The 19,521-nt window shown below is 47.6% G+C and overlaps 1 protein-coding gene across 1 annotated transcript; it reads left to right on the forward strand.

The window, feature by feature from the left end:
• Nucleotides 1-1,582: 1,582 nt before the first annotated feature.
• Nucleotides 1,583-16,490, forward strand: LOC132367767 (putative serine protease 47). The gene is made up of 6 exons (XM_059926356.1): nucleotides 1,583-1,597; nucleotides 7,720-7,981; nucleotides 8,983-9,166; nucleotides 10,606-10,883; nucleotides 13,812-13,972; nucleotides 16,386-16,490. The coding sequence occupies exons 1-6, from the start codon at nucleotides 1,583-1,585 to the stop codon at nucleotides 16,488-16,490; spliced, it is 1,005 nt and encodes a 334-aa protein (XP_059782339.1).
• Nucleotides 16,491-19,521: the final 3,031 nt, after the last annotated feature.

The raw sequence follows: 19,521 nt of genomic DNA on the forward strand, positions 1-19,521 counted from the left end.
CAGAGAAATACTGGGTGCTCCCTGGCACTTGGGTGAGGAAGGTGTATGTGTTTGGCACCAATGGGTGAATAGGGATGAGTGCCTCATTCACTGCTTGTAAGTCTTGCACAAACCAAAACTCCCCATTAGGCTTCTGAATGGGGAGGATCGGGGTGTTGCAAGGGGATTGGCAGGGCCTAATGAGTCTGTGTTTTAGGAACTTGCTGAGCAGCAGTTGGATTCCCCTCAGGGCCTCAGGCTTTAAAAGATCTTTTCCAGGGGTATTTTTCCCCAGGCTTTAACTTTATGTTTATTGGGGGAACAGGTTTTGCCCTTCCTGGCACTGAGGTATCCCAAACTGCAGGATCTACTTGTTCCCTAATTTCTTGGGGAATGTCTTGGGGAATATTTTGATGACCAGCAGGTGGGTCATCTGGGGCTACTAACAGATGCATTCTCTGCTTGAATTCTCTACCTCCTAAGAATATACTAGCTCTTAACTTATTTAGCAAATCTCTTCTGAGGAGGAGGACAGGGCATTCTGGCATATACAAAAAGGAGTGAATAATAATAATGGGCCTGACTCTGTGGGCAAGGGGAGATGTAAATCACCTTACCTTTGGCTGTCTATCAACTGCTGTCACAGTACAGTCTCTGTTGGAGAGGGGGGCAGCTGGCCAAGTCAGAACAGAGCAGGTGGCTCCAGTGTCTACAAGAAATTCAGTTCTCCTACCTGCCACATCGAGGTTGACCCGAGGCTCTGCTGGAGTGATGAGGATGGATCGAGTGGGATCTGGAGCTGGGAAGGCACTCAGGCCCCATCAGTTGGTGTGCAGGAATCTCTCATTGGAGAGAATTGTAAGGACCTGGGGCCAGTCAAGGTTGCCCCTTGGGTGTCTCACAGGAAAGCGCTCAGGACATTCCCCCTTCCAGTGCCCCGCCTTCCAACAAAAGGCATACTTGTTCGAGCCCAGGCAGCTTCTTGGCAGTCTGTCCAGGCTTCTTGGCCCTCCAGCGTCCCTTCGAGATGGTGGGTGGATCAGAGCAGCCAAAAGTTGTGTTTTCTTTTTTAGCCTCTTATCCTTATTGGACTCCTCCATTAAGTCGCGGTTGTTATAGACCTTGAAAGCCTCCTCTACCAAGGTTGACAGTGGGGTTTGGGGCCCAGACTCAAGCTTTTGTAATTTTCTCCTGATAATCAGGAGTAGCCTGGGTGATAAAATTCATGGCCAATAGTGTCCTCCCTTCTGCGGACTCAGGGTCTATACTGGTGTACTTCCTGAATGCCTCTGTCACTCGGCTCAGGAAGACTGTTGGGTTTTCATCTTTTTCCTTTGCAACTTCTCAGACCTTATCATAATTTACAGGCTTCACCATACACCTTTTCAGTCCTTCTGATAGACAAGTCATATAATGTCTCATCCTAGCCTGACCTACCTGATCTTCATAGTCCCAGTGTGGGTCATGTTCTGGGACTGGATCCCCACCCACCTGAAAAATTTGGCGGTGTGGATTGGTGGCCAATAGGCCATCTGAGTGTTACCTGGCCTTTCTCAGTATACGCTCCCTTTCATCTGGGGTGCAACAGTAGGCCAGCATAACCATGATGTCCTGCCAGGTGAGAGAGAATGTCAACCCCAGCCTGATAAATTCGTCCCTAAACTTGTCAGGGTCCTCTGAGAACCTGTCAAAATTCTCCTTACAAATTCCTAAGTCTCTCATTGAGAAGGGGACATGCACTCCAGTAGTGCTTCAGTTTCCATCAGCTGATTCCTGAAGGGGTAAAGGCCTTGTGGGGCAGAGGTGGGGGCTAACTTTGAACCTGATCCTGGGCGACAGGAAGTTCCACTACGAGTTACCCTGGAGGGACTAGTCTCTCCCTCCTGGGGCGACGGAGGATATAAAGGGACATAAGGAGGCAGAGATTGGGATTGGTCAGAGGGACCCGGAGAAGTAGGTGGCTCCGGAGGAGTAGGTGGCTCCGGGGAAGCAGGTGAAGCTTGGTTTCCCCCCTGAGAGTCGGAGAAAGCTAGAAGGGGATCATTTAAAATGTCGGGAGTGTTTCTGATTCCCCAGGCTTTTGATTACAGGAGACCCATAGAGCGGGGTTTTGGTAAAGGACCATGAAGGTTTATTTTGGGGGGTGGGGGCAGCCCCATGTGGTTTGTGGGATTTTAGTTCCCCGACCAGGGATCGAACACATGCCCTCAGCAGTGACAGCTCAGAATTCTAACCACTGGACCGCCAGGGAATTCCCAGGACCATGAAGGCTTGAACATACGGAGCCTCAGTCCATTTTCCTGTCCTGCAACAGCAGAGATCCAATTGCAACACGGTATTATAGAGACCCATTTTCAGACCATTTTTCTCCATTCCCCGACTTATACAAGGGCCAGGCAATGTTACAATAGAGTTTAAACGTTTCCCTTTTCAGCCCGTCTATTTTGAAAGTTTCCAATTTTTAAGGATACTCTCCAGAGGTGTTTCTTCTGGCTTAGAAGAGGATCATCCCATGTTGAATAACATGCAACCGAGAAAAAGTGCTCCTAGAAATGAAGTCCAGTGTCCCAGAGACATTTACCAGGAGGCTTTTGTCCTATAACGTTTCCCTATGCTGGGGGTACTCCTCGAGTTTGAGCATCTATAAAACCTAGGATGTGGGCTGCTTGGAAGTGGCCACCCAATAGGTGATCTGTAACAAGGTATGGGCTGCCAAGGCCTTGAGTGAAAGGGGTCCTAGAGGTGCAAAAAAGGAACTCCTGGAGGAATTGGAGTTGGGTGCAATGGAAAATGCCATTGGGGTCAGGACCTAAGGGCCTACGTTGGGAGTATTCCCACAGGGGATTTTTTTTGGACATAGAATAAGGTGAGAGACTAGACAGCAGAAAAACCTAAAACCCTTTCCCTTCTCTGTTTGACAGCTATGATAAAACTGGAGAGAGCCTGATGATTCCATCTGACACAGGCAACAATGAGTTTAGACAATGTTTCCCATGTAATTTAACACACCAAATGAACCCAATTAGTTTAGGATCTCTCTTTGGGAGGCTCCAGGGGCCCCATGAAGCATCCCAAAGTTAACTGGAAGTCAAAAGAATTTCAATTAGAATTTGATATTTGGGAAATCTGTCAAAAATTTCCAGAAGTTTTAAAACATCCAGTCAAATAGAATCATAGGCTGCTGTGAAACAATTATTCCTTGAGCTAAGGTGAAAAAAAAAAAAAAAAGGATTCCAAAAGTAAATGCAGATCACTTAAAGGCACAGAAACTCACACAATCTGTTATCAAAAGGAGCATTCGAGGAAATCTTTGTTCTCTTATGAGAGAAAGAAACCAAATCCAGTCTTATATCAGCCTACCCTTGATAAAATCCGGTTACCTAATTAAATTTAATCCAACCTTAGAAAATTCCAACCACATAAAACATTCTCTTCTCAGTGTTCCTTTTCTGCAAATCTTCTGTAACTTTGTATAGCCATATTTTGTCCCTTCTTTTTTCCATTCAGAAATAACCAGCTGTAGGACAAAATCACATTTTTCCATTTAACAAAATACATTTCCATTCCACATACCTTCTTTTCTGAAAGCACACATCCTACCTTCCTTATGTCACAATGAAATGTCTTTTACATTAGCATTCCCTGATTGGAATATCCCATAAACTCTTGGGAAGATCCCATGTATCTTCCCAAAGCACAATTTCTTTCCTTAATGTGATGTAAGATATGTGTCTAATAAACCCAAACATCCTTACTTTCCCTCTCACAAGAAAACAAAAGTAGGTAAATTTAGACCTGTTTAGCAATTGATGTTCCAATATTTCATCTTATTTGAAACGGCCTGGATACTCAATGGATTCCCATCATTTAACTTAATTTAGTTTCAAGTTACCAAAATTTGGAGGGACTGTTGTAGATGGACATTTTGAAAACATGATTATTCCCATTGAGTTTACTAAAAAGCTCTTATCCAGTTATATTTACTTAAAAGTTTAATCATATCAGGTTATTTTCCTTGCTAACAGATTTTATCACAGAAACAATACGCACTTATTGACTTCCAGTAACCCTAGGTAGGATAGAAGTATTATACTTAATGTTGATAATACAGACAGGTCTGTATTAATTAAACCCACAAGCTTAAGCCACAGAAGTTAATTTTTACAAAATCAGAGATCTCTTAGTTTTCCTGCTTGAATTTAAAAAGGTCTCTTTTTTTCCCTCAGTCTGGGGGACTACAGATGGATCAGGGAGTCCCTGAGAGTCCAGGCAGAATAGTTACATTGCAAAAGCAGAGGAGAGAGGTGCAAGCCCCTCTCTTCTTTTTCTGTTCTTTAAAATCCCACTATGTAACCCAAGGCTGGAGTCGAGTCTCAGACAATGTGGGATCCGTTTGTATTTCAGGGTTTAAGAGCTTCACCATGCCCACAATGTTAGCAGAGACTTGTAGGAGCAGTTGGACAGACAAAACTCATAAAACAAAGATACCAATGACAAAAACTTAGACACAAACAAGAAGTTTTCAGGATAAAGGGGATGGGAGTGCAGGTATAAGGACCAAGGGAGAGGTAAAGGGAGGAGGGACAGAAAAGACTATAAAAGAGAAAGAGAAAGAGAGAGAGATTGCCATTTCAACCTGACCCTGCAGTTGTCTCTTCAGGCACCAACCTGCAAGCTTTCAGAAAGGGCCACTGAAGGAGGGTGCACCCTGTCCACTGCCCACCGGGGTGATCGAGCCTGGAAACCAGACAGTTGTATTTCATCTGTAGGAACCTAACCCACAGGTGGGACTCTCACCCATGCATACACCAGTTTATAGAAATCTGCTGTAGCACTGCAGCAAAGGGTCCCAGGTCCCAGCCTGTCTCAAAAGTGGGGGGAAAGATAAGAGACATACAGAAAACAAATACCAAAGTGGAAAATGTAATTCCAACCATATCAATAATCACATTGAATGTGAATAGATGAAACAAAGTTAAAGACAAAGATTGATAGACCATATTTGAAAAGCAAGGTCCTTAAAATATAGTCTCTAAGAAGTGGAGGAAAGAAAGGTGGGAAGGAAAGAAGGGAAAAAGAAAAAAAAGAAGGTAGGAGAGAAAGAAGAAATTAAAGGCACCCAACTTTAAATGGCAGAATTCGAACTTTTATTACACAGGACATGATCCTATGTGTTAGAAAACACCAATGATCCCACCAAAACAAAATACAACAAAACAAAACAGACTAGAATGAATAAACAAGTTTAAGAAGGTCACAGGAAACATTTCTTATAAAAATAAATTTCATTTCTATATACTGAGTACAAAAAGATGAAAAGGAAATTAACAAAATGATTTCATTCACAGTAGCATGGAAAAGAATAAAATACTTAGAAATAAATTTAATAAAGAGCTGCAAGATCTGTACACTGAAAACTACAAAACATTGCTGAGAGAAATTAAAGATTTATATAAACAGAAACATTTCTTGTTCATAGATCAGGAGACTTCATATTATCAAGAAAGCAATTCTCGGACTTCCCTGGTGGTGCAGTGGTTAAGAATCCTCCTGCCAATGCAGGGGACACAGGTTCGAGCTCTGGTCCAGGAAGATCCCACATGTCCCGGAGCAACTAAGCCCATGAGGCACAACTACAAGCCAGCGCTCTAAAGACGGTGAGCCACAGCTACTGAGCCGTGTGCCACAACTACTAAAGCCCACGTGCCTAGAGCCCATGCTCCACAACAAGAAAAGCCACCACAATGAGAAGCCTGCACGTTGCAACCAAGAGTAGCCCCCACTCACCACAACTAGAGAAAGCCCACACGCAGCAACGAAGACACAAAGCAACCAAAAATAGATAGATAAATAAATAAATAAATAAATAAATAAATAAATAAATAAATAAATTTTTGAGTAAAAAAAAGAAAGCAATTCTCCTCAAATTGATCTATAAATTCAATGCAGTCCCTGTGAATATTCTAGCAGGCTCTTTTTGTGTAGAATTTGACAGCTGATCCTAAAATTCATATGGAAAGGCAAAAGATGCAGAATAGCCTAAACAGTTTGGCAAAAGAATAAAGCTGGAGAACTTTCACCACCTGACGTCAAATTTTACTATAATACGTATTAATCTAGACAGTGGGTTTCAGGCACAAGGAAAGGAATACAGTTCAATGGCACAGAATTAAGAGTCCAGAAATAAAACAATTTTTATTATGAATTGATTTTCAACAGAGGTCCCAAGACAATTCAATACAAGAAAGACTAACCTTTCTTTTTTTAACCAAGGAAAGGTGCAGGGATAAATGGATATCCACAGGAAAAACCCAAAGCAAAGAAACAGAAACTTACATCACACTAGACAAAAATGAACTAAAACTTGATCACAGATCCCCATGTAAGAAACAACCCCTAACATTTCTCAAAGAAAACATAGAAGAAACTCTTCATGATCTGTTAGATATAACATCAAAAACATGATCCATACAAGAAAAGATTAGTAAATTAGACTTCATCAAAATTAAAAACTTTTGCTCTTTGAGCACCACTGTTGAAAGAATGAATAAACAAGCTACAGACTTGGAGAAAATCTTGCAAATCACATATCTGATAAAGAACGGGATCTTGCCGTTTGCAACAACATGGATGGACCATGAGGGTATTATGTTAAGTGAAGTACGTCAGACAAAGGCAAGTACTGTATGATTACACTTATATATGCAATCTAAAAAATAAAACAAATGAAGAAACCTAACAAAACAGAGACAGAGTTATAGATACAGAGAACAAACAGGTGCTTGCCAGACGGGAGAGTGTTGGGGGAAAGAAAGCAACAGGTGAGGGAGATGAAGAGGTACAAAATTTCAGTTGCAAAATAAATGAGTATGAAATGTACACTGTGGGGAATATAGTCAATAATTATGTGATATATTTGTATGGTGACATATCATAACTATACTTATCATTTTGAAATGTACAGAAATAACCAATCACTATGTTGTGTAACAGGAACTAACATAGCATTTCATTGTACATCAATTATACTTCAAAAACAAACAAATTCATAGGAAAGGAGATCGGATTTGTGGTTACCAGAGGCCGGAGATTGGGGGAGGGAGAACTGGTTAGCTGCAGTCAAAGGTACAAACTCCCAGTTATGCGATAAATAAGTACTAGGGATGTAATGGACAACATGATAAATATAATTAACACTGCCGTATGTTATACATGACAGTTGATAGAGTAAATCCTAAGAGTTCTCATCACAAGGAAAAATTTTTTTTTCCATTTCTTTAATTTTGTATCTATGTGGGATGATGGATGTTCACTAAATTTATTCTGATGATCATTTCATGATGCATGGAAGTCAAATCATTATGCTATACACCTTAAGCTTAAAAAAATTTAAAAAAAGAAAGAATGGACCTCAGTTAATATTAATGTCTCAATATTGGCTCACTAGTTGTGACAAATGTGCCATAGTAATATAAGATCTTAATATTAGGGGAAAGTGGGTGAGGGGGATCTTGGAACTCCTTGTACTGTCTTTGCAACTTTTTCATAAATCTAAAACAAAAAGTTTATTTAAATATAAATAAATAAATAAATTTTTAAAAATGTACAGAAAGTTATTGAATTGTCCCTTGTATAATAATAAGTGAACTTCATGGTATATAAATTATATCTTAGTAGAGTTGTTTAAAAGGTTATGAAGAAGGTCAGGGTGGGCTGAGGGCTGGGCTGAGGCGGGGTCAGGGCAAGGTCAGGCAGGGCCAGGCTGGGGTCAGGTGGGAGTCAGCAACCCTGGCAATGGGCACGGAGGCGTGGATCGCCCAAGGCCGAGGCCAGCCTGTGGCCCTTCTCTGGCTGCTGCTGCTGCTGCCCGTGGCCACCCGGGAGCTGCGAGGGTCCCCGGCCACGGCCACGGCCGCCCCCGGCTGGGCTCCAGGCGCGGGCGGAGCGGTGGAGGGCAGCGCTCCGACTCCGGAAGCGCAGCGGTTGGCCCCGGGAGCCACAGGTGCGTTGGGGCCTCTGTTGAGGGCGGAAACGGCCTAAACTGCAGGGCCTGAGGGGGCCGGCTGTGACCAGGGCCTGGGTGCCCTGAGTCACTGAATTTCATCTTTTCTCTGCCCTGGCCAGCAACCGGGCAGCCCAGAGACCCCCTCAACACAGGTGGGTCACCGACTCCCCACTGTGGAGCCTCTGGGTGGGAAGTGCCTCTGTGGGACTGTGGGACCTCTGTGGGACTGTGGAAGTGGGGACATAGCAGGGTCTGACCCTGAGGCTGGGTGGCTGGGTGGAGGAAAGCACCTGGACTGATGAACGAGTGGCCCTGAGTCCAGGGCCGCGGGTCTCATTCCCCTCCGTGAGGCCCTGGGAGCGCAGGCCCTAGACCAAGATGCCCGCTCTCACGGGGCCTGGGCACACCCCCTGCCCTCCCAGGTGTGAGTCCTAGAGCCAGGGCTGTCTTCATTAGCCCACTCCCTCTTCTTTTAGAAATGTAGAATCCTGAGTCAGAGAGGGGGAATGACTTTCCCCAGCTCACACAGCACCACAGACTGCAAATCTCCCTCCCTAAGACACCGGGGTGACATGGAGGAGGCACAGGCCCTTAGAAGCCATGATCTTGAGCAAGTAATGTGGGCAACTTCTGAGACCTTTAGCTCTTTGATCTACAAGAGTAGGCATTGAGGTGTGCTAGTTGAGGGAAATAAGGTCTGTGACGTGCCCAGCCCTTGGCAGCCTCACTCGGGGATGTCCTTCTCCCTGGAGATGCTGCTGTGAGCTGCTGTGGCTACCTTAGGTCCCCCCTTGCCCCATCCCACCAGACCTCTGGGTCCTCATCCCCACAGGGCTTGCTCTGTCCAGTTCTCAGGGGCAGCCAGTGAAAGTAGAGTCCAGGTAGCGCTGTCATTTTGGCTAGGCCACTGGACGCTTGGCCTTGGTTTTCCCATCTATGAAGTGGACGGGGCCTTCCTGGTAGTGGCATTTGGGGTACTACTAGTGTCTCTATCGTAGGTGGCAGGGGAGTCTGCACAGTGTGCGGGAAGCCCAAGGTGATGGGGAAGATCTACGGTGGCCAGGACGTGGCGGCTGGCCAGTGGCCATGGCAGGCCAGCTTGCAGTACCAGGGCTCGCACGTCTGTGGAGCTGTCCTCATTAACTCTCACTGGGTCGTTTCCACTGCCCACTGCTTTCTGAAGTAAGTCCTCCTTCCAGGGTGCCAGCACAGGCACTGGCAGGCGGGGGGGACATGGGGGAAGAGGAGAAGAGGGGTGATGGACATCCCACGTCAGCTCCTCTGGGCTTTTCTCTGGGGCAGTCTGCGGCCTTCAGATGCATGTCATTCCTGCCTTTGGCCTGTGTACCCTCCACCTGGACTGGCCTCCTTGCTCACCTGCTCAGACCCGCCTCATGCTCTGCCATCAGCCCCTGTGCCTGTCCTTCAACACAGATGTGCCTCAGGAGAGTGGCAGTGTCCGTCCTGGCTGCCGTGCGGTGTGGACCCATCTCAGATCACAGCTTCCTCTGAACGTCCCCACATTTCCAGGTGTCAGATTCTAGGCGGGGACCTGGGGCCGCGTGTCTGGCCAGCAGCTGGGCAATTCTTCTTATTCCTCCCGCACAACTGTGTGCCCAGGAGGAGTCATGGCCGCCGGTGGGCGCTGTGGGGAGCCACGGTGCCAGGCTGCACAGGAGGGAATTGGGGCTCCCTGGGAGAGTGACATTGCTGCTCAGGGGTCTAATTCCCCTGGCCGTCCTGGGCCTGGCTCAGTGCCTGGGTCTGAACAGATGCGGAGGGGTCCCCAGGGAGTTGGGGCATCACAGCCCAGGTCTGGGAGCTGGAACTTTCGGAGCTTAGAGTCCTATTGGCGCCTGCTCCATACGACGATCCATGCAAGCCCCTTTGTGACATCAGGGGTGGCAAGTCCCCACCTCACCCTGTCTCCATCCTGTCACAAGAGAAGGCCCAACATGGGTGAGAAGGGCAGATGCATGGGCTGGGGGTTCCGGACAAGGGCTATGCAGAGCGAGGGGCTTGCTGGAGGGGAAGGGTTTGGGCAAGGGGAGCATGAGTGGGTCTCCAGGTGGATGAGCCGTGCAAACAGTCAGGGAGGTGGGAAGTTTCAGCACCTGTGTTCAGGGAACAAGGCAAGGTTCTGTTTCCTGCACTCATTTGCTCATTTATTTAACAAATCTTTTGTGAGTCCTTATAACTAAGTGGAGAAGCAGCCCTTGGGCAGGAAGGTGTTTAAAGAAAGGAGAGGTCAGGAAGAGTGTGGGGCCAGAAGGTGGACTGTAGGGAGTCTTGGGAAGGGTAAAGTTAGAGCTGGGATTGAGCCAGAACTCCTCCTGTGTACAATCAAAGACCTTCATTTGATACGCCACCAAGGATCTTTCCAGCACAAGGATTCAATGCTCCTCTGATTCTAGTGTGTGATGGAGAAGCCGTGTGTCTGAGGTTGTAAGTAGAAGAGCAATTAGCCCCAAGAAAGAAGGACTCCTGAACGCTAGAAATGGGGAGATAAAAGCTGTCTAGCATCATGTGGGGTAGAGGCCTGTGGGCAGTTAGATGAGGATGCAGGGAAAGAGCTAGCCCACACGCAGAGATGACGGTGACAATGTGCCCTCTTCCTCCAGAAAATCTCACGCCCCGGAGAACTACCGGGTTCTGTTAGGAAGCACCCAGCTGCACCAGCACACCCAGCACACCCGAGAGATGTCACTGAGCCGGATTATCATGCACCCAGACTTTGAGAAGTTACATCCCTTCGGGAGTGACATAGCCATGTTGCAGCTGCTCTTTCCTGTGAATTTCACCTCCTACATCATCCCCGCCTGCCTCCCAGTCGCTGGCATGCAGCTACCCAGTAACTCATCCTGCTGGATAACTGGCTGGGGGATGCTCAACGAGGAAAGTGAGAGGGTGTAGGAGAGTCGGGTTGGGGGCAGATGAGGGTGGGGAGGAGGAAGGGGAGAAGGACAAAGGAGGGAAGAAGGGAGGTGTGGCTCCTCCTGAGGGGTCCCCAAGCAAAGAGGCACTGGACCCTGGCCCACTAAGCGTCATTTCTAGAGGAGTGGACCATTCTAGTTCTAGTTCTGCAAGTGTGTGACTGTAAAGCTTCAGTGTTCCCTAAGTGCAAAGGTTTACACTGGAAGTCTGGGAATCTTTGACTTTTGGAATCAAGATTCTGGGTTCTTGAAGTCTTTCTGGTTCTGGATTCCAAGGTTTTAATCAACCATGGATCTGAGATGACTTGATTCAACTCAAAGGTCATGCTTGGGGCCTGGTCCATTGCAGGCCACTGACAAACAAACACCCTGATTTCCCATTGCCGTAAGAGGAGCTTGGGAAAAGTGGAAGGAAAACACACGTACGACTTCTGACCTCTGAGCCTGCCTGATGAAGTTAGAATGATTATGACTTAAGAGTGTTTCACTCTCTGAACCTCACTTTGCTCTTCTCCCAACGCAGCTCAGCTATCTACTTTGGAAGCTTGTTAGGTGCACTGCATAACGCAGGAAAAAAATTATGTTTTTTAAGATTGAAAGAGGAGAAATGTAGGCAAAGACTAATGAGCCAGAGTCTTTATTAAAGAAAGGAGTATTTATGGTTGGGGGAAATGCTTATGGTGCAAAATTAAGGGGAAAAAGAATATATATTTTAATTATTTGTAGGGTCATAATTTGGTACCGTGTTTCTCAACAGAGGTGCTACAGGCATTTTGAACAGACCCTGTCTTCATTGCGTGGGATGTGCCAGCATCCCTGGCCCTTGCCTACTAGTATGTCATGAACACTCCCTAATCATAGGACAAACAACCAGGTTCCCAGCATTCTCACACCACATACACAACACATACACACCACATTTCTCACACACACACACACACACACACACACACACACACACACAGACTGTTCCTCCTTGAGGACAGAAACCCTGTCTTTCTTGTTTTAATATCCCAGCCTGTGGCCCGGGCAGGGCCAGGCACCTTGTAAGTACCCCACTGCTGCCACCCTGGTCCTATAGACCATAATTGCTTGCCTGTACCTCCAGACTGGTCTCTGAGATCCCACCCTGTGTGCTATACTTTAGTCTCCACATAGCTGTCTGAGTGTTTTCTTTAAAGCAGGAGTCATGCCAGTTCCCTGCTCATTACCCTCAGTGCCTTCTCATTTATACCTAGAAAAAAGTCGTAACTCCCTGCCTTGGCTCTCAGGCCCTGTGTAATGTTGGCCCCAATTCCTCTCTGCTCATCTCCTACTACATCCCTCACCCACACCATCCCAGCCAGCAGGCCTCCTTCCTGCTTGAAAACGCCAAGGCCATCGCCACCTCAGGACCTTTACCTTGGCTGCCTCCCTGGCCTCACTCGCTCTCCCTGCTAACCTTGGCATGACTCACTTCTTTACATGTACACCTCAGCTGCTCCTCTGAGGAGTTTTACTTGATCATATGAGCTAAAACAGGCAACCTCTAATAGCATATGTCCCTGTTTTATTTCCTTTACACCACTTATTAGATCTAAAACAATTCTACTTATTTACTTCATTTACCCTGTTGATACGAAAAGCTCAGCTTCCCTGTACACCAGTGCTAAATAGAATCTTGGAGACAGAGTTTTGGGTGAAGTAGAAAAGGATAGCTTTATTACTTTGCCAGGCAAACGGGGACACAGTGGGCTCCTGCCTCGAAAAACTGTGTCTCTACTTGGAGAGGATAGTGAGAAGTTTCATAGTAATGGTTCAAAGAGGGCATGATCAGCTCTTGGACGTTCTGCTGATGAGGTGGGGGTGAGGTAAGTAAGAGTCAGCATCATCAACCTTCAGGTTCCAACTGGTCTGGGGTCTACATGCTTGTGGGCAGCACACCATTGTTAATCATTAACTTCTCCCACCTGGAGGGGGTTTCAGTATCTGCAAAACAGCTCAAAGATATTGTTTTGTATATCCATTGTTGGGGAGCCAGGACCTTGCCCCAAGGCTGCACTGTGTTTCTCTTGACGGTTTCTCACTGGTCTCGCATCCCCTCCCTTCCCTGATTAACAACTGCTTGAATCTGCCCGTTGGAACTCAGAGAAGGTCATGGAGGATGAATGAAGTCTATTTCCTGTAATCAAAGAAATGGGGGACACAGAAAGCCTTTGTGCCCAGGAGCCCCTCAGGGCCCTGCTCGGTATCCCTGTCTCCCCCAACTAAGAATGTTCCTGTGTATCATTAGTGTCTAAAAGATACTGAACACAAGGACAGAGGAATAAATGAGTGATTGGATGAGAGGGTGGATGGGTGAAGGGTAGGTGGGAGGATGAGTGGGTGGAAGGAAAGATGGGTGGGTGGGTGAAAGGATGGTAGGCAGAGATAGTTGGAGTGAGTGGAGATGGATCAAAAGATGGGTAAATGGGCAAATGGATGGAAGCGTGAGTGGATGAATGGGACATGAGGAAAGAGGAAAGATAGGTAGATGGATAGAGGAATTGGTGGATGGATGGAAACGTTAATGATAGACAGATGGAGAGTGGATGGGATGGTCTGTGAAAGGGTAGGTATGTTGGTGAATGGTTGCTAAGCACCACTGAGTGGCATGTGTTGGTGGGATTTGCCTTTTTCCTTTGTAGAATAGGAGAGGTGTGGTCTATTGCTATGAGGGAGGTGGAGGGAATAGGATGAGTTTGGAAAAGTTTGAGAAAAGGGGGAGGGCTTACTAGGCATAGGTAGAAGACTGAAACAGTGCTGAAGGCTCAACTGTGCTGAGAAAAGTCCATGTTGAAGTGGTGAACAGTAAGGCAGAGTAGCCTGTAGCTAAGCCACAGCACCCTTCACTGATTTCCTCCTTATCCTCGCAGCGCCTCTGCCCGAACCCTTCCATCTCCAGGAGGGTAAGGTGGGCTTCACTGAGAACAAGTTTTGTAATATATTTTACGGACTTAGAAAAGGCAAGAACTTCTCCGTGCATGAGGACATGCTGTGTGCTGGGGCCTTCTCGACAGGAAAGGCCATCTGCCAAGTGAGTAAGGTCATTTCTGTTCTTCCCTTGCCTGTTCTCAGGGCCTCAGTTTCCCTAGGGGAGGGGCTGTGTTGCCTCTACTGTCTTTGTGGAGACCCCTGGGACTTCCCATTTCCTCCCTCCACATGTCTTCCTGGGCTCAATTCCTTGGCAGTGTCCCCCAGGATAGCCCCTTCCTAAGCCCCTTGCACATAAGGGCATCTACTGGCAGCACCCTCAAACAGCATCTTTTTATGAGGCATACCTTAAAGTTTTTATTTAAGTATAACATACATACAAAAGAATCTATTCATGCTGTTTTCATAAGTTGGATGAACTTTCACATAGTTACGCAACAGATGACCAATACCCCAGAGGTCCCACTCACACCTCCTTCCTATCACCAACACCCAACAGAAACCGCCATCTTCACTTTTGACAACTTAGATTAGATTCTGAATGTTCCAAAAATAGAATTTATTTCCAGTTGGCAGTCTTTCGTGTCTTTATATTTGTGAGATTCATCCAAACTGTTAAATGTAGTTATAGTTTGTTGAGTCTCATTGCTCTACAGGACTCTATTGTGTGAATTGAATTCTATGATCAGTTCTACTCTTGATGGGTATTTTAGAGGTTTCCAAGTTTTTCATTTCATTTCACTTCCAAATATTTAATCTTCTATTTCACAGAAACCCTTGAGTAGAATTGTTGAATTAAAAGGTATGTGTATATTCAGCTTTGGCAGATATTTCCTAACAACATCTCCAAAGTGGTTGCACTTCATTCCAGCAGTGGATGAGAGTTTAACATTTATTTATTTTCCTTATTTTTTTTGGCTGTGTCGTGTCTTAGTTGCACCACAAGGGATCTTTGCTGAGGCACGCGGGATCTTTCGTTATGGTGCGCGGTCTCCTCCGGTTTCTCTCTGGTTGTGGTTCTCAGGCTTCTCTCTAGTTGTCGTGTGTGGGTTTTCTCTCTCTAGCTGTTGTGCGTGGGGCTCCGGAGTGCATGGGCTCTGTAGTTGTGGCATGCAGGTTCTCTTGAGGCACACGAGCTCATTAGTTGCGGCACGCTGGCTTAGTTGCCCCGTGGCATTTGGGATCTTAGTTCCTCAACCAGGGATTGAACCCGCGTCCCCTGCATTGGAAGGCAGATTTTTTACCACTGGATCACCAGGGAAGTCCTGGATGAGAGTTTATATCCTCGCCAACACTTTGCACTTTCCATCTTTTCTCATTTTGATAGCTTATGGTGGTTTGCATGTCCCTGATGACAAGGTAAATGTACTTTCATATGTTTATTGTCATTGGATATCTTCTCTAAAGTTTCCCTTCAAGATGTTCCCCCCTCTCACTTTTCTGTTGGGTTGTCTTCTTTTCCTTTAGGGGCTCTTTGTGTATTTTTACATATTACAGGTATGAGTCCACTGTTGGATATTTGAATTGTAAACATTTCTTTCCTCTCTCTGTAATGCCCAATTTTAGAGGTGGGCAAACAGGTCCGGAGAGGGAAAGTAGCTACCCTAAAATAAGGCAGCACAACCTGGTCCCCCGTATTCTGACTCCAAGCCTAACCTGACCTCCACCATATCCGCCTCAGGGCCCAGCCTCCCAAGCTGGCATCATGTGCGGAGCTCTTGCATAGATGGCATTGTGGAGTGGAGGGGAGAGCATTAGGGTTCTGGAGTTAGAGACACTGCTCTGCCCTGAAGGTCTTTTCACTTTCTGAGCCCATGTCCTCATTTATACTGTAGGATTCTGAGGCCTCCTTCATGGGATTGTCGAAAGGATGGTGTAGTGGGTTGGATAGTGTCCCCTACATTTGTAACCATCTGGAGTCTCAGAAAGTGACCTGATTTGGAAATAGGTCTTTGCAGATGTGATTAGCTAAGAATCTCGAGATGAAACCATTTTGAGTTTAGAGTGGGCTGAGGGATAGACAGAGAGGTACTTGATTTCAGACTTCTGGTTTCCAGAACCGTGAGAAGAGAAATTTCTGTTGTTTTTATAGTGACCCAGTTTGTGGTAATATGCTTTGGCACCCCAGGAAATGCACACAGGAGGGATGGGATGCGCCTGGTCCTTGAGAAGGCCTCACGGACAGCTGTTTGCACGGCAGCCCAGTGGAGCTGCTGAGCCAGAGGGAAGAAGCTCGGCCACCTGCCCTCCTGGTAGGAGGTAGACCCAGCTTTCTTGGTTCCCAGTGCACAACCCATGGCTGTCTGGCTTGGGCCGTTGTTCTCACAGAGTCAGCTGCACCTGCAGGTGAAATAAAAGGGCTGAGTCCCCCGAGTCCCCATCTGGCTGTCACCGTAGACCTCCCTTCCAGACTGCAGAGGTCATGGCCATGGAGTTCAGGGCCGGAGCCCTTTGCCTGCTTGCCTGCTGGACATCCATTCTGCCTCTTGACCCCACCCCCTCTCATTTCTCCCCAGACTGAGGACACCATTGAGCTGGACACCCAGGAGCCCCAGCACATGGCCCCTCCTGCCCCCCTTAGCCTTTCAGTCACCACAGCCTGTCTGAGAGGTTCCATCTAGATTCATCTTCTGTCACATGCCTGCTCTGGCCCCCAACCTCCAACCGGGGCTCTCTTCTCTCACTGAAGTGCCCTCCCCCAGCACAGGACACCCAGAAACAAGTCTGAGGAGAGACAGACCCCAGGAGCACTCAGTGCTCAGACTGTGGGGCAGGACAGACCTGGGTCCAGTCTTCAGTCTGTAATGTAGTGATTATGACCTTAGATAACCCGTGAAATGGGGTTGCTAACGGCCTCCACTTAATAAGGTCCTTATAGAAGATTCAGTACTGTGCCTGGCATTCAGTAGGTGCTTAACACCTGCTGGCTTTCAATCTCCTGGCCTGGTCTGCCTCCCTCTATCTGGATTGTACCTGTTCTTCTGGGCCTGTCTTAGACCTGTCCTCTCACCCAAGGTAGAATTCATTGCTCTGGCCCTGCCCAACACACACACACACACACACACACACACACACACATACACACACACACTGTTTGCTGCGTGTCTTCAGTAGTGCAAAGTGCAGCTCACTTTGCGTGGGATACATTAGTGTTGGGCCTTCCTCTGCCTTCTGAGAACTCCCCAGGGGCTAGGAGGCTATTGGAGCCCTTCCCATCTCCCTCGGACTGGCCCAGAATCCATCATAATATAGACAACCACATGGCTCATCTGCACGAATCCCTGAGGCCTGGAGTGGACAGGGACCAGGCCTTCCCCTGGCCTTGAACAGCTTGGGGTGGGTACACTGTGGGGAGGGCCAAGGGCACCCCAGCTAGGGAGCACAGAGGGGAAGAGCCGAGGTGATGATGGCACATTCCCAATCTCCAAGAAGACCCCGTGTATGACTTTCTTGGGTCTGCGGTGACAAATCACCTCAAAGTGGGTGGCTAAAACAACAGAACTTTATTCTCTTACATTTCTGGAGGTCAAAAGTCTAAAGTCAAGGTGTTGGCCAGGCTGGTTCCTTCTGGAGACTCTAGGGGAGAATGTTTTCTTGCTTTTGCTAGCTTTTTCGAGGCCGCCAGCATTCCTTGGCTCATGGCCCCTTCCTCTGACCCCAAAGCACATTGCTCCTACCTCTGCTTCTGTCATCACATCTCCTCCTCTGACTCTGACCTCCTGCCTCCCTCTTTCCTCATGAGAATCTTTCTGATTACATTGGGTCCACCCAGATAATCCAGGATAGTCTTCCTATTTCAAGATGCTCAACTCCATCACAGCTGCAGAGTCCCTTTTGCCACGTAAGGTAACATAGCCAAAGGGTCCAGTGATGAGGATGGGCATCTTTGAGGGTTACTTTTGGCCAGCTACACCATGTACCCTTCTCTCTCCTTCAAGCCGCCACTTCCCGCACCCCCTCCTCAGCTGGAGATCTTCTCATTTCACTGAGAACGCCAAAGCAATCAATCAGCCTAGAGCCCATTCATCTTGCCAGCCCCACCCTAGCATCTTCCATCTCTCCTGAGCCTCATGGCCCATCCCAGCCAGTCTGTCCTGGACCTCTGGGTGCCCAAAGGCTCTCCTGCTAGGTGTGGGGGTACCTCAGTGGTAGAGCTCCAGCCAGAGGGATGGCCAGAGGCAGGGAGTGCGGCAATGCCTAGACAGGTGTGGACGCTGGGAAGACACTTTCTTGAGGCCTCCCAAGATCATCTTGGGAAGGGAGTTCCTGTGCAGGGTCCTGGCTCCAGCCAGTGGCATCCCAGTGTTCATGTGCATACGAGTCCATCTGTGCTCACCTGCCAGTGAGGGTTCAGGATATTTGGGCAATGCCAGGATTGGAAAGAACTTCCACTGAACCCTTTGAATGGCATCTAGTCCATATTGGATATGTGCTAAATGGGAAATTTACCACATTACCATGGGTTAGGAAGGCTGGGGCGGGTGCATCGCGAGGCCTCCTGGGATCCCGATGGCTGCACAAGGACTCTGTGTCAGGCATATTGGTAGGAAGGATGACTAGAGCATTGCTTCAAGGCTTATTGCCAGGCCACTAAGTCCTGAGTCAGCTAAGCAGAAAGGAGACACCAGGCTCCAACTGCTGGAGGTCTGTGGACATCTTGGGCCAGGCTGGCCTGGGCTCCTACACAGAAGAGAGCAGTGTCATGTGGGCTTGGGGGGCAGTGAGTTGGGCCCCTTCGGACTGTGGAGAGCGGGAGCATGGGGGTGGGTGAGGAGGGTGCTGGAAGTCGACTCTAGGAGCAGAGGTCTGAGGACTGCCAGCCTGCACCTCAGCTCACAGCCTGGCTTCGGGCCTCCTCTCTCTCTTTCCCACTCACTCTGCTAGACCCGCCACATTCAACAGCCCTCTATGCTGCAGGCTGGAAGCCCCATCCTCAAGGCCTGGGTAATGTACTCCAGTCCAACTCAATTGTCCCGCACTCTGGGAACTTCCCTCTACCTCCGTGGGGAGCTGGTCCTTGTTCCTCCATATCCCACGAGTGACGGTTCTTTACTTTGGGAAAGATCCTTACTCCCTTGTACTACAGACACCTGGCAAAATGTCTTACTTCCTATTAAAGGCTGAATTATGCACCCCCCCCCCAAAATACATATGTTGAAGTCCTAACCCCAGTACCTCAGAATGTGACATTTTTTTTTTTGGTTGCACCATGCGGCATGTGGGATCTTAGTTCCCCTACCAGGGATGGAACCCGTGCCCAACGCAATAGAAACGTGGAGTCTTAAACCCCGGATCTCCAGAGAAGTCCCCAGAATGTGACTTTATTTGGAGTAGAGCTTTTAAAGAGATAATTGAGTTAACATGAGGTCGTTAGGGTAGCCCCTAATCCAATATGATTGGTGCCATTATAGGAAGGGAGAATTTGGACACAGAAACACACAGAGGGAAGACAATGTGAGGACACAGGGAGAAGATGGCCATCTATCAGCCAAGGAGAGAGACTTTAGACTTCTGGGCTCCAGAACTGTGAGGTGATAAATTCCTGTTGTTTAAGCCACATTGCCTGTGGTATTTGTTATGGCAGCTGGAGCTGACATATCTTTCCTCTGAAGGCCTGTGCACCCCCATGGCAGGAGTGGTGTCTGCAAGTGA

Source organism: Balaenoptera ricei, chromosome 6, assembly GCF_028023285.1.
Source record: "Balaenoptera ricei isolate mBalRic1 chromosome 6, mBalRic1.hap2, whole genome shotgun sequence".
Taxonomy (NCBI): Eukaryota; Metazoa; Chordata; class Mammalia; order Artiodactyla; family Balaenopteridae; genus Balaenoptera; species Balaenoptera ricei.

Coding starts and splice junctions, on each gene's coding strand:
- LOC132367767 (XM_059926356.1), top strand. Junction 7,982..8,982: donor GTTGGCCCCGGGAGCCACAG/GTGCGTTGGGGC, acceptor TCTCTATCGTAG/GTGGCAGGGGAGTCTGCACA. Junction 13,973..16,385: donor CAGGAAAGGCCATCTGCCAA/GTGAGTAAGGTC, acceptor ATTTCTCCCCAG/ACTGAGGACACCATTGAGCT.